Consider the following 23615-nt stretch of genomic DNA (forward strand, 5'->3'; position numbering starts at 1 on the left):
AACTTGTCCTGTGGAAATCATTTGTGACTATTTTCTTAAAATTATTGTTTCACAATTTATGGAATAATATGTGGGAATCCGTACATGTGAGAGTGTACATATATCTGTATACATTTTTTCAAGCGAGAAGTTTTTAAGAGATTACAGAACAGAAAGAAGGAATGCAAGATTCAAAGCATGGATGCCCTTAAATGACAACTACGCACCAATAAATGGACCATACTGTAGTAATTTTAGTGCAAACAGACATGCATTCTGTGTTGTGTGGGCGACCTTTGAATGATGAGAGGACTCTCTAGAAGGCCAAGGACACAAAACCACAGGAACCTTTAGGGTAGGTCCTCAATGTAGTAAACATAAAAACAAAGGTACTGGGCATCTTGAGAACGGGCCCGTGCATTTTCTTTCTCTACTTCGGAGTGTGGCGATAACATGTGTTTTAGGGACTTTGGCCAGATGGTTTTTGAAGGTTTATGAAGCACTGAACATGACTTGGTTAGGTTTAGCATGACGAACACATTGTGAAATATTTACATCACAATCTATATAAAAATAAAACTGTGAACAGCTGGACAAGAACACTGATCTACTCGCCGAACTTTTTTCCACGTTCCTTGACATCGAGGATTGCCAATTGCTTGCCAGTGGAGAGTTTGATTTCTGAAACGATATTTTGAAAATGTTAGTTACGCTGAAAGCAAACCAAAAAGAATTCTAATTTACAGGATCATAAATTGAGGTGTTTTGTTGTTGATCAAAGAATGATCACACCTGGAGTTTTAAAGTGCATTAAAAATTGAAATTAAAAAAAAATGATCACAAACTGAGTTTCCCTTCTTAGGGGTTCCATCAAAACAAGTTACAAATTAATCTCTATTTGAGGATACCCTCTTGTTGAGAGACCAGTTTGAGGTTACTGTATTCATTTCTCCCACTCGATCTGACTATACGAAGTGTTACATAAAGGAAAATGGCTCCCTGTTTCATGTATATTTAAATTAGAGGGGTCTGCCCAAATGAGCTCTTGTAATCCTCAACTCTTTGATTCCATAATGAAAAAAATGGGAGAAGCAGGAAGAGCAAAGCCAGATTGTTGAAATTATTATTTTTAAAGTCATTGGAATCTCAGCCAGGGTTTAAGGTACTTTCTGAGTACAAATTCAATTACAAATTCATTTAAAGACAAAATATGGATGAGATATTCAGAAAAATATTAAGTCTAAAGATTTGGTTTCTATTTGATATGAATGTCTTACCTACTTTACTGTCCATGTGGTGTACTCCTTACAAAGGCTATCAGGCACAAGTGACTACTAAACATAAATTCAAGTTATTAAATATTAAAATATACTATGGGAATAATGACTAGCTGGGAAGGTCCTTCTTTTACTTTCTAATCTGTATTTTTATCAGTTCCACCTGACATACTTAAAACCATTAATCCACGTGTGACTTAAATTGGTCTTTGTCCAATAGCTGACCAGCATGAAGTCTACTCTTCTCTTAGGAAGAGTGTTATTATCAGCTTTAACTGATAAATAAGTACAGGATTGGGATAGATTTTTCAGAGTCAATTCTTCTGGACAATCTATAGATTCCTGTAGGTTTCTGATCCTGCAAAGCTGAGCCTACCACCCTCTCAGTCATGGTTTTAGGACTACTCCCATTGGGCAGTGGTTCTGAAACATTGTTGTGGGACTGCATCATCTGGGCAGGGGTCAGCAAACCCCAACCCACGGGCCAAATCCAGCCCACCCTTTGTTTTTGTGTGGTCTGTGAGTTAAGAATAGTTTTTTGTTTTTAAAGAAAATCAAAAGAAGATGTCATGACACATGAAAATTACATGAAATTTGAATCTTAGTGTCCATAGATACAGTATTTTTAGAACAAAGCCAAGCTTACCTCTTCACATAGAGTCTGGGGCTGCTTTCATGCTGTGATGGCAGAGTTGAGCAGTGAGACCAGATAGCCCACAAAGCTGAAATTATCTACTACCTGCCAACTCCTAACCTAAAAGATGGTTAAAAATCCACCCCCAGGGACACCTGGGTGGCTCAGTTGGTTAAGCGTCTGCCTTCAGCTCTGGTCATGATGCAAGGGTCCTGGCATCGAGCTCTTCTTGGGGCTCCTTGCTCAGTGGGGAGCCTGCCTCTCCCTCTCCTCCCCGTCCGTGCTCTCTCTCTATCTCTGTCTCTCTCCCTCAAATAAATAAAATCTTAAAAAAAAAAAAAAATCCACCCCCAAAGATTCTGATTCAGTTCATCTCAAGTGGGGCTCAGGAATCTGCATATTTTATTTTTTTTAAAGCTTTTTTATTTATGAGAGAGAGAGAAAGAGCATGACGGGGTGGGGGAGGAGCAGAGGGAGAGGGAGAAGCAGGCTCCCCACTGAGCAGGGAGCCCGACGTGGGGCTCGATCCCAGGACCCTGAGATCATGACCTGAGCTGAAGGCAGTCGCTTAACCAAGTGAGCCACCCAGGTGCCCCAGGAATCTGAATTTTTTAAATCACCATCTCAAGAGGTTCTGATTCAAGTGGTTTTCAAAACACTGCTTTGGAGTAATGAGGTTTTCAATGGTCATTTGGGAGCATGATATGAACCCCAATATCCAAATTTACCCACTCATCTCTGCTATAGAGCCTCCGAGTCCCATAGTGTAAACTGGGCACTGGATTCAGGAATTGCTAGACAGAGGGTTCTCCTTACTTGGTGTTTTGGCTCCCAAATCATGCCCTGATATGCTACATAGTCTGCTGTTCAGGACACAGGACAGATCTCTCCAAATGAAAAATAAGAGAAGTCCTTCAACCAGTGTTCCTCCCTTACCCATCTGAGTCTAGGCCATCTCCGGAACAGCGAAGGCTCACAGAATTCATAGCTGGGGGTTGACAATCGACGCATACTGTGTACCCCTCTCGGAGATACTGCATCCATCGAGTCAGGGGGCGGTTTTCCATAGCGCAGTGATGAGTCAATGACTCTGTCTTGAACTCCATACAGTATCTAGAGCAGAAAACAGGACACTTGCACCTGCTATAATGAGAGACAGCCTAACGCTGTAAAAAGTCTTAGGAAGCCTGCAACCCCCCCCCCAAGGACATTTGACGGACTGGAGAAGGTGGTGTGGTGCATCTTCACAGGCTATGCACCGGTCACAGAATGCCTTGTAAAGTTTCTCATTTGCCGAACTATGATGATGGACGATGCCCGACTGGCAACTACAGTGAAGCTTGTGGCTCTTTTCCAATCCCTGATTGAGTTACCTGGTCAACATGAGTTTGCAGAAATTTGGATATCCTGTTTCCTATCTAATCTAAACACCACATTGTGTATAAAAAGCACATTTCAGTAAGAAAATAGCCCTTCATAACTTTACTGATAAAAGAATAAGAGAAATTGAATAAGAACTTGCTTGAGTCTTAAGTCTGAGAACGTGTGAGCCCCTGGAGGGCTGGTCCTCAGTGCCCTGCCCGACACCCATGACTTTCTGCCCCACAGACATTACCAGGGACCTTCCATATGCTCCCCACCCAGCTCACCTGCGTGATCTGGGCTAATGATGAGTTTGGACTTGAATCCAAGCATCAAAGTTATATTGGGCATCATAGATAAAAGGAAATGGGAAGCTGGAGACGTTTTTCTGTGACAGAGGCTAGTGTCACCTTACACTGAACTGTGGAAATCTCTAGCACTATAGTGACTAGAGCACTCTAACATCCAGACATGGGTGAATACTTTAGAGTCTTGTACTAAAAAGCAACATAATTTTACAATTCTTCAGGGAAGCAAAACATAGTAACTAACTCCTGCATGTTGTGTTTTTGTTTCTAATTAAGCTCCAATGGGCTAGTTTCTTATCCATAGAATTATGAGCTGTCCTAGGTTAGATGGAAAGTGATTGGAGGGTCTGCTTCTGTGAGCTTTAACAGGGGTAGACCATTTATTAGGTACCATTAGATACTGAGGCAGGAAATTCTATGGCGAAGCTTCAAGCAACTTTAGTCAGACAGCTTAACCCAGACATCTCTTCATTATTTTCTCATTAAATTCTTACAACGCCATGTGGTAGGCATTCATATTCTCATTTCTCAAGAAGAAAACCTGAGATGGGACAACATATCCAGGGTCTTACAGCTAGTGCATGGCCATGGGCGGGGGTTTCTGAACATGCAGCAGACTGGGGTCCCTCTGCTGACAGCTGAACAGCGGACTTCAGGTAAGCATGGAGGTCCCTCCCAGGCTGTGCCTTCTGTCCTGACAGAAATCCTCAGAGCTGACGTGTGGGCCACTTTCAAATTAACCAAACACAGGTGGTGCTAGAGTCCATGTTCTCCTAATGACTCTAAGAGGAACATCCTGAGTATGATGGATAAAGTGATACCATCATTTTATATAGTGTGTTTCTTGTTGATGAGACCTCAGAGACAAATCCTTGCGGCCTCACAAAAAGAGAAGAGACAAGTAGGTCCCAGCTTTGTGGTAAAGAGTCATGTTTTACCCAAAGTAAACAAACAAGTAACAGAAGAACCCCCATCACACTAAGACAAGCTTTGCGGGCTGACTTGGCCATACACCTGGAAAAGCATAAGCTGAAAAACCCAAACCAAACCATACAAAACAAAAACACTAAATTACCCAGCGTCCTCTGTGACTGTAGACCACTGTGCAGAGGCGGCTTGTCTTGTTCTCTCCTTGTTGAATGCAGAGGTAGTTATAAAGGCAGGGACTAGGAAAGAGAGAAGGGCGTTGGACACATGCAGCCTAAAGTACTCGGAACGACCTTTCCCAAACTTGATGTCAATCCTGTCTCAAGCCCCCCATCCCTAAGTGCAAAGGGCCGGAGCACACCACCAGGAATGGAATGGGGCCAAGTTACCGTGTCCCCAGAACCCAGTTCAAAGAAGATTTGTGTGCACACCGATGGGCAGGGAGAACTGCAGGCCTCTGACAGGCAGGCTTGTCCTTGGTAATAAGTTGACACTGTGTGAAAGGGGAGGAAGGGGGGCCAGAAATAAAAACCAAGAGGAAGTAGTGAAAGATGCAGGTAAGCCAGGGGGGAAAGGAGGGAATGGAGAAAGGGAGAGAAGATTTTTATTTTTATTTATTTATTTTTAAAGATTTTATTTATTTGACAGAGAGACCCAGGGAGAGAAGGAACACAAGCAGGGGGAGTGGGGGAGGGAGAAGCAGGCTCCCCACTGAGCAGGGAGCCCGATGCGGGCTCCACCCCAGGACCCTGGGATCATGACCTGAGCCGAAGGCAGACGCTTAACGACTGAGCCACCCAGGTGCTCTGGGAGAGAAGATTTTTAAAGATGAAAGGAAGAGAAATAGAAGAGAAAAGGGAAAGAAAGGAAGAATAAAGTAGAAGAATAGGAGGGAGAAAGGACAGAGGAAGAAGACAAAAAAGAGAGAAAAGGGGATGTAAGGAGAAAAAAAGACCACCAGAGAGAGAGAGAGGAAATGTGAAAAGGAGAAAACAGATGTACCAAGGGAAGAGGTGTGAGTGCCCCCCCCAAGGTCCTCGTGACCCCAGCCTGGAAGCTTCCCCGCCTGCCTTGTGGCCTCAGGGTGACTGCCTGGTGCCAGCCAGCACAGCATCCCCATGCCAACCCTCAGCCTGGTGGAGGGGGGTGTGGTGTGGGGAAGGAAAGTCAGGTTGGTCCTCCCCTCCCTGTCCCCAGCCCCAACCCAACTCTGACGCTCTGGCCCGGAGAGAAGAAAGGGAGCCAGGAATCCTCCCACCTCTGCTCTCTTCTTTCACTGATTTTGTTTGTGTGCCTCCTTCCTGTTGGCCGCTAAGTGTGGGGAAGCGTCTGATGCTAGGTACGTGCGGCACCTGCAGATGAACTCCCGATGCTGCTCTGCGGTCAGCTCAAGGAAGGCAGGGTTTTGCCCTGGTCATCACTGTGGCCCTCACACACTGACACACTCAGTAAGTACGTAGGCAACGAATGGCGGCTCAATGAGTGAGTGAATGAAGTCACGGAATTGCCACCAAGCCTCCGGGTCCTACCTCCCTGTGGTCTTCTGTTCCTACACTGAGCCCTGTGGCTGAGACGACTCAACAATCCTTCCTACCTTTCGTTTCAGAAACTGGACCGTCCCAGGAAGGGTAGAGACCAGCTGATGTTGGCTCGTGCGCTGCCAGAGTCATCATCAATGTGAGCAAACTGGCAAAAGGGCTGCAAAACAGATGCGTCAAGCCTACGTGTTCATTTGACGTGGCCCCTTACTGGCTCCTTTCGGCCACAAGATGGCAGCCCGAATTCTTTTTTAGATTTTCTCGGGGAGGCCTTTTGCTATGACTAGGGAATGTAAGACCAGAGGGGCCAAACACCGGGTAGTCACCTGCTCCTGAGAGTTGCAGGTATCCTTCTTGTCCTACGTAGTTTGGTGCTTAATCTCTTTGGTGTGAAAATTCACATCTAGCATAAGCCCTGAGAGTCGCAGCTGTGAGACTCTTTCCTTGCTGCGCTAACAAGTTTAATTGTTTTCCAGAAACATGCCACTCCTTCTAAATGTGACCATAGCTTTGGGACTTTCCCAAACCCGTGGACAGAATCAGAAAGAACAAGGGAGCGCATGTATGTTAGGAACTTACTGTTTCTCTTAGATCTAATTCTCTGGAACACAAACATCGAAAGGATTTTCGCTTTCCCACGTATTGTTTCCATTTCTGTTCTTCTGACGCAGTTAAGAGTTTATTCAGCAAGTGAAGAATACAATTGCAGCTCAGTCCACGTGGCATTGGACCAGTCAAACTATGAAATTTTCAGGATGTGTTTCTTTAGCTCAAAACATGTATTTGATCTCCTTATTTGTACCACATATATTATTACAGAAGTTCAAAGGCAACGCACTTAATATATAGCTTGGGGCAGGGAGGGGAAATGAGGTTAGGAGGTAAAGGGCAAGTATATGATTATAATATCTGATATAAAATCCTTAGAAAAAGTTCTCTAATAATAATAATAATAATGAAAATTAACAATGATACACTTCTAAGTTTCCAGGCATAATGCTGAGCACCTTTCATGTGTGAATGCATTTAATTCTTACAACCACCCTCTGGGATAGTTCCTATTATTTCCCCATTCCACAGATGAGGAAATTGTGGCACAGAGGTTAAGGAACATGTTCAAGGCTCCCGTCTAAACACGGCAGTGTCAGGCAGTATCTCTAAAACCACGCTCCTCCCTGCCTAGAGACCCTTGCAATGTGGATCACAATGTTTCATTGTTTTATGCGTATTTCCTATGAATTGCTTAAATTCTGTTTTATTTTCCCTTTCTGTCCCTAATGTGTCCTTAATATGAAGTAACTTTAAAGGAGGAAAGGGAACATTGTGAGCCCTCTACCTGGAGTCCCTTCAGGCCCCCCTGGGAGGGTGGAGGGCTGGGATGGGGCCTGGGGCCCCTGGGGTGGGGGGTGGGGCTCGCGGTGGGCCCAGATTAACGCCCGCTGGAACAGCACATGGTATGTTTCCAGCCTGCTTCTTTACAAGTACCTTCTCATCCTCTGTGACTGGTCCCCACAAAAGCTTTGTGAAGAGGTGCCCTGATGTGTTCTCAGAAAACTGAGGCTCAAGGACGTTAAAGGAAGGGAAAATTCACAGTAAATGATGAAGCAAGGACCCCAGCACAGAAGATTGCTTCTGGTTTTTCGATCTCCTGTCCATGTTCAGTGCCAAGCCTCTGCAGTACGTAAGACCTGTCCTAAAAGCCAGCCAGTAACCCTGGGCCTTGTGTCTTCTGTGTCCTGCCCCCTCAAGCCCTAGCTTGGCTCAGTGGCACATTCTACTGAGAGGGGGCACTTCCTCCTTGAACCAGAAACCTCCAGAAACCAGACCAGCAGCCACATTGCCTGGGGGTCTCTGAGCCAGTGTGACTTTTTAATATCTCCCCCCAGTTTAATTTCCATTACTTAAGAGTGGGAATTTAGAAATTATTTTTGCCTTCAGTCCCACTGCTGCTTATGTGTGGAAGAACATAGCCGGGTGCCGGGGGACAAAGCCTCTCAATAAAAGCCAGGTCCCCCTTCTTCCCCCTTCCTGGCAACAATATCCAAATGCAGTAGATTCTTTGTTAAGAGGCCATTTGCCAACTTTTCTGGCATCCTCTCAGCCTACCATTGTTCGGTTTTACAACAACTCCACTTCTGAAAGCATGGCACCACGCATACTTACTTTGAACATGAAAATAAACTGAATTTGCTTAGGGAATTTCATAAAGCCCTCTGACACGATGGGGTGTCACCAAGGTAGGCTTAGAACCACTGGTCTGTAGATATAGTGTAAAAGGGAACAGAATGAAAATGTGACAAATAACAGCGGCCCAGAAGCATACAGCTTATGATACACATCGATCTCCTTTTAGGAGGGGTCAGGATGTACAACTAATACAATAATAGGGCTTTTTGGATTTGTTTTTATGATAAAGATAGAGTCAAGATCTGCATTAAAGGAAATGGAAAAAACTCAATAGCTACTTGATCATTAACAAGAGAGCTTCGGTGATCCTGTTTCATTCACGGGTCTCACAGAGCCTTTCTAGTTCTATACTTAGTTACCAGAACCTGCACTTGCAATTTTAGCTCTAATGATAAAAGGAGCAGCAACGCAATATCAAGAGGGAAAACCCCACAGGATTTAGAGCCCTGAGATCCAGGGTTAGATTCTGAAAGTCCTTCACAAATGCTGTCACCTCCCTGAGCTCCAATGTCCTCTTGGTCTCAAGGATAATGAGGCTGTCCCCTCTTCAAGGTCAGCAGGATACTGGCCCCGCCAAGATTTCCACACCCTAATCCCCAGGACCTGTGAATATGTTATGTTATTTTATAAGGAAGAATTAAAGTTGCAGATGGAATGAAGGTTGCTACTCAGTTGGCCTTAAAATGGGGAGATGATCCCGGCTTTTCTTGGTGGGCTGAGTGTAATCACAAGGGTCCTTCAAAGAGGAAGAGGCGGGGCACCTGGGTGGCTCAGTGGGTTAAGCATCTGCCTTCCGCTCAGGTCAAGAGCCCAGGGTCCTGGGATCGAGCCCTGCATCAGGCTCCCTGCTTGGTGAGGAGCCTGCTTCTCCCTCTCCCACTGCCTGCCGCTCCCCCTGTTTGTGCTCTCTCTCTCTCTGGCAAATAAATAAATAAAATCTTAAAAAAAAAAAAAAAGAGGAAGAGGAAGGTGTTACTACAGAAGAAAGCACAGAGATGCAATGTAGCTGGCTGTGAAGAAGGAGGCAGGGCCGTGAGGAGAGAAATGGTGACCATCTCCGGATGATGGAAGAGGCAAGGAAACGGATTCTCCCCCAGAGCCTCCCTAAAAGCAATGCAGGCCCTGCCAATGCCTTGCTTTTAGCCCAGGGCGACCTGGGTTCCACTTCTCTCCCCTGGAACCCTAAGGTAATACATTTGAGTTGTTTTAAGCCACAGCGTTTGGGGTAATTTGTGACAGTGGCCGTGGGAAGGGAGTACGCTCTCCTACAGGATCGCTATGAGCACTGAATCAATAATGTCGATAAAAGCTCTCCACCCTGCAGCTGTGAGGGACTGCTCTGCCATGCACCCAGGCCTCCTGCCCTGCCAATAGCAAGTCTAGTGGAGCGGGGAGGCGGGCACAGGTGGCCGCGCAGCCGGACTGAGAGCCCCAGGTGGAGGAGGGTGCTCCACACCTATCTGCCCATCCTTCTATCACGGCGCTCGCTCAGCACCCTGAGCTGGAGTTGGCTGATAGGTTTGGTGTTCGAGTCTGCATCTCCAGAACCCAGCATCGTGCTGGCTGTAGTAGATGCTCAGTGAACCTTGAATGAATGACACACGTAAATGAATGTGTGGGAACTGCGGTGACACAGGGCTCAGGGCAATCCACCAAATTGCATTTTCACGTCACTGCTCTTGTTTCCCTTTTGTTGTCCATCATTTTCCCAGGTGTATTCCACAGAACACTAATGATTCGGTGAGATCCCCTGGGGAAAGGGGCCATTTAATCCAATAAGGTGGGAAAGCGTCGCATATCCTATCTCCCTCCTGTAGAATGAAAATGCTTATTAGCATAAGAAAGCCTCTGAGAAGCTCCTCCTTAGAGAAAATGGTCTGATTTACCCCACGTTTTCCTGACTAAACCCCTGTTTTGCATTCGGGGGCCTCTGCCCTCAGGAAAGTGGCACATAAGGGATCCAGCTATGAGTCAGGGGCTGAGGGAAGAGGTGTGCACCCACACTCGGGCTAGAGCAGGGGTTCTGGAACGTCGGTAAGCAGCGGAGTCCCCTGGAGGCCTGGTTACAAGCACAGTGCTAAGCCCAGCTCCAGCGACCCTGATCTTGTGGGTCTGGGTGAGGCTGGAGGAACTTGCCTTTCTAACAATTTCCCAGCTGAGGCAGACGCTGCTGGCTTTAGGAGCCACCAGACTGGAATATTCAAGGGGTCTTGTCTTCCCTGACCAGCTTGTGATAGCAGTCATCATTTCCACGGAATTACCATAGGAACGTGCATCTCAGGAACGCAAGTCAGGGCTGCAAATGCCAGGAGAGATTTCTCCTCTCTTCCCAAACTGGGTTTTACCTCACCTTATTAGGAAAGGCGGCCACTGAGCACAGATCTGTCCTGTTGGTGTTATTTCCAAGTCACGAACACCTTGTGGGGAGTCACCTATGAAGACTGCTGCTTTATAAAGTCCTCTTATTGGACCTTGGTGGGAAGGGTGGGTGAGAGGGTTAACTCGGGAACACGGGAACATGTAGAGGAGGACAGGCCCGGGGGACTTTGCCCAGAGGACGGAGGAGAGGACACGTCCAGGCAGGGGCGAGAACCCCAGGGGGCAGGGTGTGGGCCCAGTGCTCCTAGGTGCCCTTGGCCCATGTTCCATAGCGTCCTCTTCATTGACCTTCCTGTCCCTTTTCCTGTGACCTGCATTATTCTGTTATAAAGAGATACGGGGCTGCAAAGGGGTTCTGTGTCAGCCTGGTCTAGCCCTAAAGAGTCAAACATACTTAAGAACTCCTTTCTAGCAGCCAGACCCAGTAAATGAGCAAAGCAGCTGCTTCCTGATAGATCAGCTATAGGTTTTAAGAGTCATCCAAAAAATCAATAATGTCCTACAACGACATCCTCCCGAGCCTTTTCTGTCGTGCTCTGCAGAGTACATGAGCTGACTGTGGTTTTGTTCCACGACTGTTTCTGGGAGCACTAAATTATTTCCCTGGGCGCTTCATCTGACCGCTGTGTCCCCGAGACACCTCCCCCCTGGCCCTTCCGTTAGCCACTCCCCTACCAGAGGCATCCTTTCAAATCACAGATCTGACCACATCAGAAAATGCTACAGTAGCTCTCCAAGGCTCCTAAGATAAAGACCAAAATCCCAAACGCAGAGCTCAGGGCGGACGCTTCCCCTCTCAATGCCAGCCCCACTCTCTGTGTTCCCCAGACTCCGGCCTTCCTTCAGCCTCGCAAATGGGCCTTTGCTTCCCCGGGGTTAGAGAGATGAGCCAAAGATGGTCTCTAGGTTGTTTACTTCTGCACAGCGGGCTGACAACTGTTAGCCCCAAAGTCTACTGGCAGCAAACTCATTTTTACGCATCCAAATTGTTTTCCTTTTTAAAGATTCATTTATTTATTTTGAGAGAGAGAGAGTGCTTGAGCAAGCATGGGGGGCGGTGCAGAGGGAGAGAGAGTCCTAAGCAGACTCCCCAGTGAGCACAGAGCCCCATGCGGGGCCTGATCCCATGACTCTGAGATCATGACCTGAGTGGAAACCAAGAGTTGGCCCCTCCACCAACTGAGCCACCCAGGCACCCTCCCAAATTGTTTTAAAAATTGCCAAACAAGCAGATTTTTAGCCATTTGGGCCATGCCTGCTTTACATACCCTGTGAAACTAGACCTGGCATCTGCTGGCCATCGATGAGCTAAAAAGCCTTAGAGTTGTAAGACCCCAAGCTGCTACCACCCTTGCCCTTCGAAACTCTCTGACCCAGAGACTCCCGACCATGCTGCTTAGTTGCCATCCCCTAGACACAGAGCCCCGGGCAGATTCCTCTCCTCCCCCTCTGGACGGTGGTCCCCACACCATAGCCTCTGGGCTTCCGCTTCTCTTGCAACTGGGTCCAGGCGCCACCCAAAAAAAAGCTTATTGTGGATTACCGCCTCCTGTGGTCGGGTTTTTCCCACATCAGCCCTCAAATCCCTCTAGCCCCTATACCTGACTACCTGGTTCACCATGCCAGTTTCTGTCGGGGAAGTTCTACATTTCTCCGCCTTACCTCCCCCTCCTTGGGGAAGTCCCTTCCCTTCTCCACTCCTATGGCTCCCTTCCTCCCGCAAGACCTGGGGAAATCAGCTTATTACACACACTCATGGCTCCAAACAACTCACTTGTTCAAGACCAGTTGCACCAAACTGCAGCTGTAATTTTCTGGGACTGATTTCCTAAGATCATGATTATGACCCCCCCACCCCCCCACCAGACTGCGATCTGCATGACAGCAGGCTCACGTCAGCTTATGTCACCAATGGAACCCTGGCACCCAGCCCAGTGCCTGGCAACCAGTAGACTCTCAATAAATATTTGTGCATAGAGTGAAAAAAAAAAGGAGCAAAATGGCTTGATGAGTGTCATGTTGGTATAAACATTTCCAAGTTCCTATGAAAAACACATGACCTTTGTTATCCTGAGAAGTCAGTGTTGCGCTCTATCAGATTCAATCGAGGTCAACACGTTGGTGTTGGTCTTTTGGCTTATTTCTTTGTGAGTTTTGTACGACTCCCGACTCATTCATCGGCGGAATTCTGGCCCCTCCCTTGGCCACTCCACAACCAGAATGATCTTTTCAAATCACAAATCTGATCACATCAGCCCCAGTGCAGTCAGCTGGAGAGGAGGAGCATGTGTTTTATGAGAATAATTTATCACTGCTTAGAAATTAATAATTTTTCTATTACCTTCACACGTGTGTGATGAGCCAACCTGACTACCCAGGAATTAAAGGTGCAAGATGAATACTTACCTGATGGACACTTACTACCCGGTGTGAAATACTGTCATCCTACCTAAAATCCTTTGTCACCAGCTTGAGTGTGCCAAGCATCACAACGCACGTGTCCTTTCCACAGAGGGCACGCACAGAAGTGGGGGGCCACCCCGGGGTTAAGAACACACCGACCACGGAGGGGGTGGAGTAGGGAGGCCCTGATGCAGCTGACACTCACTTCTTTATCAGGCATGTCCTGCACTTCCTGTCTGGGTGGTCTGGCCCATCCCACTGCCCCGCCATGCACGGAACTCCCCCACCCCATCCCCCAACCCCGCTCAGCACATGGCCTTTTAGGGGAGGACGAGATGGAAAGTCAACACAGACAACAAAGGCGGCCACCGTGAAACCCTCGGTACCGAAGGAGTGCCCGCAGTGCTGGCCCTGGGGCGTTGAGTAGTCCAGGCAGCCGGCTCTCTCTTCCAGGGGCGGGCAGGGCGCGCCGCCGTTCCGGGGCTCCTGCTGCACCGAGCGCCTCCGCACGCGGGCCGCGGGCTGGCACTGGTCGACGCAGCCGCTCCAGGGGCTCCACTCCCCCACGATGCACGCGCGAGCTGAAAAACAGCACGGCGGGGATGGGACGCTCAGCTGGGTAAGCCCAGCCGCCGGCCAGGCTGCGCCGCCAACACCAACAGTCGAGGTTAGCCCTCGCAGACCGCGCTTTGACTGCGTCCTGCATGGCGGGGCGGGGCGGGGCGGGGGGGGCAGGGACGGGACACGGTCTCAGCAGGGCTCAGTGGACAGGGATGGTTAGCTGGGACCCCGCACCTCTTCGGGGCAGACGGGCAGCTCTTCTGGGGTCATGAGGGTGGGTCTGAGCCAGGGAAGCCCCCGAGTGAAGAGAGTGACGCCTTCAGGTACTTCCTCATACTCCGTGGGCTTAGCTAAGATCTTTGCTCTTATTAGAGTTCCTTGATTTTAACTTTATCCTCCCCTTCCCAGAACATTTTTATTTTAACAGCAGTACGTATTCATTGTAGAAAGCATAGAGGGAAGAAACGTAAAAGAAAATGCCCAAGTCACTTCTTATCCCCAAGTGTGTCTCTCCATCAGTCATGGGTTAGGGCCACCCCAAAGGACCTCTAGACTTGGGACTTCTCTTAGGCGCTCTATCCTCATCCTCCATGGCTCTTAAACCCCTACACAGGAGAGCTGGGGTTTGCCAAAGAGCAACGAGAGCCTACAGAGGTAAAGACTGGGCTTTCATGGTCAGGCGTGAAGGGGCAGGTCTGGGGCAAGAATTTGGCTATCGTTGACAATTCTCTGGCCATGACTGGAAAATCTATGTGGTTGCATACTTAACTTTCCCGTTGAAAAGTCCTAACGAATCTTTTTAAAAGGGCTATAATGAGTTTCAGTGGAATTACTTCAGGACTTGAGACTGTTTATAAGAAAAAGAATAAGAAAACAAAAGATGTACCTCCGAACTAGAGGCCCAAATTCTTTCTTTCCCACAAAATGTGACCCACTTTCCCTACCATCCTCATACTTTCAAGCTTACAGAGTCTTCACCAAGAAAGCACTCTAACTTCTCTGAAATCTTGACTTGGACTGCTGACAACTTGTACTTGAAAACTCATTTGACCTCTCAGCACACTCTCTTTAGGGCTCATGGATTTTGGAAGACCAGTCCTTTGGCAGCACGCAGCTCACCCTGACACGAAAAGGGTCCCATACAACTGTCCCATAAACATCTGTCAGTAATTCAAAAACTTCAGACTGTTTTAAAACATGCTTTTATTAATCATCTAAAAACACAGGCATCCCACATCAGGTAGGTAAGGAAGCAAGGGTGAGGCACGTGAGACTTGTTGCGCATACCTGCCATGCACACATCTTTTAGAAAATCAGTAACAGGCCACTTTCTGCTCTTGTCATTTCTTGTGGATCTTCCCCTTTTATTTTCATGATCCCATGATTTCACTGGGCCCTAGAGCCACACTGAAAGAGACTGCCTGCTGGGCTAGGAGCTGAATGAGAAGCACTCCTTCTGTTCTTAAGTCTTCCAACTTGTCACCCAAATCTCTTCATCCCTGAGCCTCGTTAGTCTTGCCCTTGGCCTTGAACGACGACGCTTAATATTACACTTTAAAAAAACAGAACGCGACACTTATTTCAAAGATTAACATTGGACATCACTATAGAATACAACTTTGCCATGGCATTAACTCAGAATTTAGTAATATGGCCTCGGTTTGAAGACACTCTATCCATATGGTAAAAGATGATACTGGGACAGTTTTCTGAAAGAAGCTAGTTTCTCGGTATTTCTCCAACATTTGTGTGTCATGTGCAATGTTTATTTATTTTATTTGGTTTGCCCCACAATTAACATCCCCAAATCACAGAATCACAGAATCAGTTGTTCCTATCGGTTAACATTTGACCTTGGAAAATGCTATGTCTCATATTTCCAATCTATGACTTTAACAGCTTCATAAAGAAAATCAGAAAGTTCTGGGTCCTGAGCATCATCTTGATGGCTTCATTATAAGACAAAATGAAAAAAAGTTCACACAGAATTATACAAGTATAAAGGGGTTCCAAAAAATATTTTGAGTTGGAAGGCGAATCTGAGGTATTTATTCCTCTGTTGCACAAAAGATTATATTCATGATTAACTTGTGAACTGCTGATTGTTTGGAGTGCAATTCGTCATAGATCATAAGAGATCTTTGGTCACAGAGGCTAGGGGAAGTACGGGAACTTCTGACAGATTTGTCATCTCAGATCATATATTACAGCTGCATGACACACATTTCCTTTGAATTATTCCATCAGAATTCACATCCATAGCCAGCATGTCAAAATATTCTTTCTTAAAATCTGATCTTCTCAATCTTCACATTTCCCTAGTTATTACTGGAGACCAATAGACCTAGTGAGCAACGTGATCATCCCTGACTCCAAGCTCATCCCAGCTTCCCAAAGTCCTAATGGTTAGGACTTAATGACATCATCCCATCCCTTTTAGAAGAAAAAGAAGCTTAGGCTTAAGGGATGCCAGAATGCCCGGCAAGCTGTTTTCTTTTTCCTTTGTTTAAACTCAATATAATTTAATATTCAGGTGGAGTTTCCCAGAAGCAGACTCATAAAGATGTGGATTTCAATGCAAGAAATTTATTTGGGAGGTGCTCCCAAGAAGTGCAATCAGAGCAGAGACAGAGAAGTAGGCACAGAAGAGAACAGAGACATAGATCCCTAAGTTCCTGCTTCAGGCCCAGTGGGCAAGCCTGGCTCTCCGCTCACTAGGAAACGAGATAATGGATAGATCCAGAGTACAAAGAATTATCAAGTCCTTTCTGGAGTTCTGGCTAGTCCCCCTTCCTCAAGAGCTTTCTGGTTATCAAATGTCCCTACCACAACCACGAGAATGGCCAACAACAGAGAAATACGTTATATATTTCAGTAGGGAATCTGCCCAAAGCAAGAGTAGAGCACCTTTTCACATGTCCTCACAGGGATAGCCAGTCATATCCAAGTACAAGTACCTTAAAAGATTTTCCACTAAGCTTTAAAATAATAATAATAATAATAATTAAAACTCTCTCAGTGCATTGTTACTGAATTTGGAAAAAAAATCAAACTCTTTGCTGCAGCCGACAAGGGGCTGGGTGAGCCAGCTTGTGTCCCTCCCCTCCCACCTGGGGGTGCCCCCCCCCCCCCCCCCCCCCCCCCCCCCCCCCTCTGGCCTCCTTACACCAACTCTGTCACACTCTGGAACCTTGGCCACGTGTCCCTCTGATGGGAATGTTCTTCCCACATGGGGCATGGCTGGGGTTGGCCATCCTTTAAGTCCCAGATGAATTATTCAGGGAGTCCTTCTCTGGCCAGATTATCTAAGGAGTCTCCCAGTGCCACCTCCAGCCTCCCACCTGCCACACCTGAAAATTACTTCCTCTCAGAGCTCAGTGTTCCTTGCTTTCTAATATCTCCCTAGTTCATAATTATATAGTTTACATATTTATTTACTTTTTTATTGTCGTTGAGTGTTTCATTTCGTGCCTGGTGCTTGGCACATGGTAGGTGCTCAATAAATATTTGTTGAATGAATGAATGAATGAATGAATGAATGAAATGGCATTGGACAAATTCCGCCTCCTTCCTAAACAAATTTTCTACATTGAAACAGATTCTGGTTTGCTCATATCATTAGTTAGAAGCCAAAGCACTGACTAAGGCTCCAGAGTGGGAAAGGAAAGCCGTCTGAAGGACAAGAGCAAAATAAATCGGAAGCTCCCAGAGCCAAAAATATGGGAATTCTTAACAAGGTAAGAGCTGTCTGGGCTCTCCCGGCAATGGTGGCCCCAAAAGGTGTCCCTGGAAGGAGTGTGGCTTTCTGTACCTTCCGGTTATGTAGATCCCAGCTTCTCCTGGCAGCCACAAATGCTTCAAATGCTTTTAAATCCATTTATAGCTCCTGCCAGTACCACATCTTGAAAATAACAAGCTTGTTTCATTTTATTATCAGTGGCATGGAGAGGTATTTCCTCTTATTTGATCCAAATTCCCCTCACTCAAGAATTTCAGAATATGGTGAAAAAAAAAACCCATCTATGTTTATCTTATCCATGCGGCTCAGGGACTTCATGTCTCAGGAGGTGCCCTTTCTTCTCTAGCAGGAATCTTTCAGGTTGATGACTCTAGCTGTGGGACCCATCTTTCTAGAGTCACCACCAGAATTACCAGTGGGCCCTCTCCAGGTCCATTCACAGCCTCCGTGAGCAGGGGCAACCAGAACTAAACACACTATCCTCAGTCTTAGGTGCCAAAAGGTAACTCAAAAACCCATCTTCTGCTCTTTTTCTTGATGATAACACACACACACACATACTCACAGCAACAAACTGAGCTGACAGCCGATCCTGCCTTTCCTACATAGAGTTTGGGCTCTTTCGTCTTAATATAAAACCTTGCCCTCATGTTCATGCAGTGTCTCCTTGGCTGATCACGGATCTGGCCCTGCCTGCTTGGCTCTTTGCCGCCTAAAAGTTTAAGGCCACCCACGAGCAAGTGCTTCCTCCCTCACGTTGTTAAGTTCAAATAGTCCTAAGTCATTGCTACGAAAATATTCTTCTTGCACTTTACCCACACCAGTAGCATTTACGAATAGCTTTTGTTTCTTGACATTCTGTGGAAGAAAAATAAAGCAGCCCCCCCCTCATGGTAACACGATTTTAAATGTCATAGGCCTTCTTCTCTTTCCCCATGTATGCCCTTTTCTGAGAAATCTTGTCAAATCTCCTCTGAAGGTCAAATGAGACTACATTGCCCAAGTGCTTATTTACCGCCCCCTCCGAAAGCTCCAATAAAATGATCAAGTATGTTCTTCCTCTTGCAAAAACCATGTTATCTGGCCCCCAGTAGGTTTTTGTTTTCTTTTGAGATATTAACTGGACAAGTTCATGAAATCCTAGAGGGACAATAAAAAGGACTCCCTCATTAGAAAAAAAAACAGAATTTTATACACCATGTAAGCCCAGAGAAAAAGGGCATACAAATCATAAAGATAATTATGCTTTTACTCGGTAGTCAGTGTCCAGGTGAGTTGTGTTCTTCTTTTGTGCATTTCTGTATTTCCCAAGTTTTCTGCAACAAACATATTTTGTAGACAAGGAAGGAAAGAGTTGTATTTAAAAGGACAAGTGACTCCAGCCCAGCTGGTGGCGCCCTCTGCAGCCATAGATAACATCCCCTCGAATGACCCCTCGGGCTGTTGAGACAAACATAATTCAGTGACACCACCATGGCTGTCAGGGTATTGTAAAGAGGGGCAGGACACACTTCTTTGCCCTTGAGGAGTCAGTCAAAGGAGAGAGAAGACTCACTCACTCTACCAGTATTTATCTGGGGCTTGACCTGCCAAGTACACAGCTTCTCATAAAGCCTCCGTCCTTGGAGGGTCAAAACATAATGTTTAAACATAAGGGCTCCGGACTTAAGAGTTCCTGGGTTCAAATCTCACTCCATCACTTGTTAGCCATATGACTTGGGATGAATCTCCCAACCTCCCAGCGCTCTGATGACCATGGCGGTGTGTTGGGAGACTTAAGTAAGACTAGAACTGTGAGGTGCCTGGCATGGAGGAAGTGTGGCAGAAGGGTTAACAACTTTACCCTCCTCCACTGAATGCACAGGGCTGCAGCCCAAGCCTGCAAAGTCAAGTCATGTTGAATGCTGGCGCCAGGCCCTGCTCATTTTTCCTACAGAGACAAAGGCAGGGGAAGCCACATGCTGTCTCTCAGGCCGCTATGGTTCCTAGTAAAGCCTCAACTTTTCTAAATCACCGTAGACGGTGACATCCTTCCTTTGCATGAGTTTTGGAGCCCGTATTTTCCAGTACATTTGCCCTTTCTCCTTCCAGGTATGCGGTCAGCAGATTTGGGCCAGTTAGGTTTCTAGATTCCCCGGGAAATCTACAAGAAAAGACTGGCTCACACAGGCTACTCAATGTTTGCCCTGTTCCCCTTGGCTTCATTATTACTCTTTCCTCAATTTGCTCATCAAAAAGTCCAGTGCAGCCCTACTGTTTCTGTGATCTTAGAATGAAGACTCCAGGAACCCAGGTGATGAGCTAGAGACCGGGGCATCGTGAGTCTGATAAGGAAGCCTTCTAAGAAATTCTTCCAGGGCAGGTAATTTGGATCTGTCTCCTCCTTTACCTCTCCCCTGGTCAGGCACAGCCAATGGAGAATTTTCTATTCCTTTTTTTTTTTTTTGGTGGGGGGAGGGGTATAGAGATATATATACAACACCAATATATTGGTGTTGAAACCAATACCAACATCATAATGAGATTTTTCTGAGATCATTTGTTTCAGAACAGATATTTTTGGCAGTTCAGTAATTCCACAGATCCAATAACTTATTTTTATTTTGACTAAGTAAAAATAAAAAGTCCTATTTAGAAAAAGAAATTCCAGTATTTCATCTCTTAGCTACACCAAAAAAAAAAAAAAATGTCTTTACAAAGAAGAAAAAATCAGAAGGCAGAGAAATAAGGCATTCTTAGTTCTACTGATACAGCTCCATTTTTGGTTCATATGTAACGTAATTTCAGTCAAAAAGGTTTCAGATGGCATCGACAGGTAACATAACATTGGGTAAGGAGAAGAGATCCTAAGGGGCAGAATGCTTCTATGTCTACGGAGTGACTGGTGGGGCCCTGAGCTGCCGAATGTTGATATGTTTAGGAATCAATAACAACCATGCACAGCAGATGTGGCAGATGGCAGCCCGAAGTTGGCTCAGACGTCACTGTGCTACCCATTCATGTTAACTTAGTGATGGGAAAGCCCTGGGACACCCCGGCTCCTGAGTCTGTACGACGCTCCGGCAAGACCAGTGGAGAATGCACAGCCAGGACGCCTGGCCGGGGCTAAGGAGATGCAGCATCTTGGCTCTGCCGTGCCCCTTCTCACCCTCAGCTCGGCAGAGCAAGCAGGCCAACTTCCAAGTGGCCAACTTCCAACTGTCTCTATTTTCTCCTCTCCTCCCCAGAAACTCCAGGCGCAGAGGATTTACTCAACGAGGAGCCTTTTCCGTCCCGTGTCTGCTTCTTCAAGGGCCTGCGAGGGCCTCCGCTAACTCCCTGGGGAAGGGCAGTTCAGGCTGAATATGCTCCTTTTAAAAATTCTTTGGGCTCCTTTCTTTTTCTGGTTTCAGCTCCCATGCCCTCCACTCGCTCGCAGCTCTTCCTCAGGCTCCAAGGTGCCGGGACTCCTTGTGGAGCCCTTCCCAAGATGGTCAGGTCCTCTCTTCCCTGTTCCTCCTTACCCAACACATCCCCGCTTCAATGAGAGGCTCTCTGCTTGAACAGTTCAACCTCCTGCACCGAAGACAGGATTTATCCGTGACCAAATGAAGACTTTGAGGACTCTGCCACCCCTCACTGGAAAGCCAGTTCTTCTCATGACCCAGGGCTGTCCTACCCAGGCCTCTTCCATGCCTGAGTCTCTCCGGGTCCAGCTGGGTTCGCCGCCTGCCCTGTCCACCAGCGTGGCCTTGGGGCCGAGCCCAGTTCCTGGCACCAAAGGCAGACACCCACAGGTGCTGCGAGCGACCACGTGATGCTTTCCTGCTAGAATTCTCCTTCCCCTTCTGGAGACTTCCTGCTTATTCTCCAGGACCATGCTTGCACCTTACTTCCTCCGGGAAGTTTTCCTTGAATCCCTTGGGTCTTCCGAGTTTTCCCTTCCTAGCCTCCTGGACCCCTCATTTGGGCACCAAGCATGCTGTAGGTGGTTCGCAGGGGTAGTCCCCTGCTTGACTGTGAACTTGTAGGGAGCAGAGACTGTCTTCATCTTCTTTGTAGCCCTGTGCTTGGCGGGGCACATTATCTGGTCTACCGGAAGATAAGAGTTTGCATCGAATACTCTTCTGACTGCCTGGGGACCCTGGGCCCAGGGGCACTGCATTTCCTAAATAACTGACTCTTCACCTTACTTGAGTAGTAGAATACCCTGGCTTTGAAGCAGGAAAGGGAGAGAGGCTTATCGAAAAGAGGATCAATATTTGTAGGTTAATCATTAGCTTTCAAACAGGATCAAAAAAATCTTCATGTTTTTCAATTGTGTTCTTTCAGGAGCAGATCTGGGTGCTATCTTGCCTGGGGCTGGTGGCCTCTTCCAGCTCCACGGAGGCAGAATGTGTGCTCCTCTTGACAGGGCATCCGGTTCCCCAAGTAATGACACGGACCTGCGGGTTATTCTCCCAAGAAGACGCCAAGCGCAGGGATCCTTGAGGCCAAACCCTAACATATGTGAGGCATATGAGCAGGGAACAAGGTTACTTTTATTTCCAGAGCTGGCTTCTCTCAGGTAAACCTTGTTCTTTAGGACTATACTCACCATTTCTTCATCTTTTAATTTACTTAAATCAGCACCTACTGAGCCCTTGCCAGGGGCTGTGATACTGTGGGAAATTGAAAGATGCAAAAGACTGACCCTACAGGAAAACCAGCAGGATTAAAACATAATAGGAACCCCCGGATAAAAACCTTCATCATGCTATAGAGATAAAATTGAATTCAAAGAGCATATCAAACACCTCCTGGGAGAAAGGGGCTGTGCCACATGCTGGAGGCCAGAAGTGAGGACCGCTGTGGTCCTCCAAGAACTTGTTCTGCTGAAGTGAGTACCCTACCAGAGCAAGCCCTGGGCACCCAGTGGGGTTATTACACATCCCTTCCCTTTGCACGGCTCACAAGGCCCTGAAGATCCCTGAGGGTTAACAGAATGAACGCAGTGGAGCCTGGCCCAAGGACATGCCATCTTTCCAGGTAGGAGGGGGCCCTATCAGGCTGGAGTTCCTGAACCCCACACACTTCCAGGAGAACAGATAGCTCCAGCCCCTTCCATCCAGGTTCTAGTGGGGAGAGGTGCTTTGGAGTGCTATGTCTAGACGGAGAGGACTGGGGGATCCCTGGATGGAGGGGGCTGGAGGCCCTAGGAAAGATGGAGCTGGGTGTACCTGGATGGAGGGAGGGGGTTGGAGGACTCTAGGATGGGGTAGGGGGTAGAAGCTGAGTGCACCTAGATGAGGGAGCCCGGAGGACTCTAGAATGGAGGGAGGTGTACCTGGATGGAGGGGTGAGGGGTAGGCCAGGATAGACGGTCTGGACACGCCAGGATGGAAGGGGCCGGGAGGGGGGATCCTGGCTCCCGGGCTGCGGTTTTTGGTGTGGGATCCTGTGCCCCTTGGCTGCTGGCGAGGGGCTGGCGCCCCCCGCCCCTCCCCCCGGGCCCCGCCACCCACCTGGGCATGCCCTGGCGTAGTCGAAGCAGCAGTCCCCCGTGAGGCGGCAGGCTTGGTCGCAGAAGCACGTCCCGTAAACCCTGTCCAACCTCCAGCCGCGCACGAAGCAGGCGGCGTCCCGGCCCGGGCAGCAGCGCCCCGCCTCGGCGCAGCCGGCCAGGGTCCCCGGCCACAGCCGCGCCAGCACGCACAGCGCCATCCACAGGGTCCTCATGGCCAGCGCTCCCGCGGCGCCTGCCACGCCGCAGAGCTTCGGGAGAGTGGTGAGCTCGTCCGAGAGCGGCGGGCCCGAGCAGCCCGAGCGGCCGGCGACGCGCAGCCCGGCCCGGCCCTGCCCCGCGCCCGGCCCCCGCCCTCCGCGCCGCCCCTCCCCAGCCCTGGCGGCGCGCCGGGTCCGGGCGGGTGCTGCGGCTGCCCCCTGCCAGGCGGGGAGGGCGCGTCTCCCCGGGGCGCCCGGCAATCAGCGCTCGGAGCACCAGCCCCCTGCCCGCCGCCAGCCCGCTCGCGGCCCTGCGCCCCTCGCCCGCGGGACCGCCCCGGGAGAGAGCCGAGCAGCAGGTGCTCGGGGATCCCCGCGACCCAGGGAGCGTCGGGTCCGCCAGCAGCTCGGCCAGGGCGGCCACATTTCCTGCCTGCAGCCTCTGTTTCCTAACGCCTGGTGTCACGTTCATGAGTGGGCATTTTACTCTCAAACTGGAGACGAAGAGCGCTTGATGCGCAGCAAACGGGTCTCCGCCGCACAGTGTGAGCGGGTCACCCTGTCTTCGCCCAGGAAAACTCATACTGTATTTTTTTTTCCGGGACACCAGTCCCCGCGGGCCACAGAAGCCCCTTAGAA

At 48.2% G+C, this 23615-nt stretch overlaps 1 protein-coding gene and 1 long non-coding RNA gene across 2 annotated transcripts; one reads left to right on the forward strand and one right to left on the reverse strand.

Moving 5' to 3' along the window:
- Positions 1–457: 457 nt before the first annotated feature.
- On the reverse strand, positions 458–23114 carry SBSPON (somatomedin B and thrombospondin type 1 domain containing). Its single transcript, XM_025870722.2, has 5 exons — positions 22778–23114; positions 13381–13575; positions 4636–4726; positions 2827–3003; positions 458–660 (listed from the first exon to the last, which is right to left on the reverse strand). Exons 1-5 carry the CDS (start codon positions 22989–22991, stop codon positions 543–545), a joined length of 795 nt encoding a protein of 264 aa, XP_025726507.1. The 5' UTR covers positions 22992–23114; the 3' UTR covers positions 458–542.
- On the forward strand, positions 17166–22438 carry LOC141372803 (uncharacterized). Its single transcript, XR_012378232.1, has 3 exons — positions 17166–17292; positions 19566–19656; positions 20522–22438. It is a non-coding gene; the product is annotated as an uncharacterized lncRNA (long non-coding RNA).
- Positions 23115–23615: the final 501 nt, after the last annotated feature.

The sequence above is a fragment of the Callorhinus ursinus genome, unplaced genomic scaffold (assembly GCF_003265705.2).
Source record: "Callorhinus ursinus isolate GAN/ISIS: 27379988/994484 unplaced genomic scaffold, GSC_fseal_2.0 scaffold5, whole genome shotgun sequence".
In the NCBI taxonomy this organism is placed as follows: Eukaryota; Metazoa; Chordata; class Mammalia; order Carnivora; family Otariidae; genus Callorhinus; species Callorhinus ursinus.

Bases quoted from the DNA above. Each gene is read 5' to 3' on its own strand.
- SBSPON (XM_025870722.2), bottom strand. From the start codon at position 22,991: ATGAGGACCCTGTGGATGGCGCTGTGCGTGCTGGCGCGGCTGTGGCCG. The intron at 4,727-13,380 runs GTACCGAGGGTT...TCTCTTTCCTAG, and splicing joins GCACTGCGGGCACTCCTTCG to TCCCTGCCTTTATAACTACC. The intron at 3,004-4,635 runs GTAATTTAGTGT...TTTCTGCTCTAG, and splicing joins ACAGTCACAGAGGACGCTGG to ATACTGTATGGAGTTCAAGA.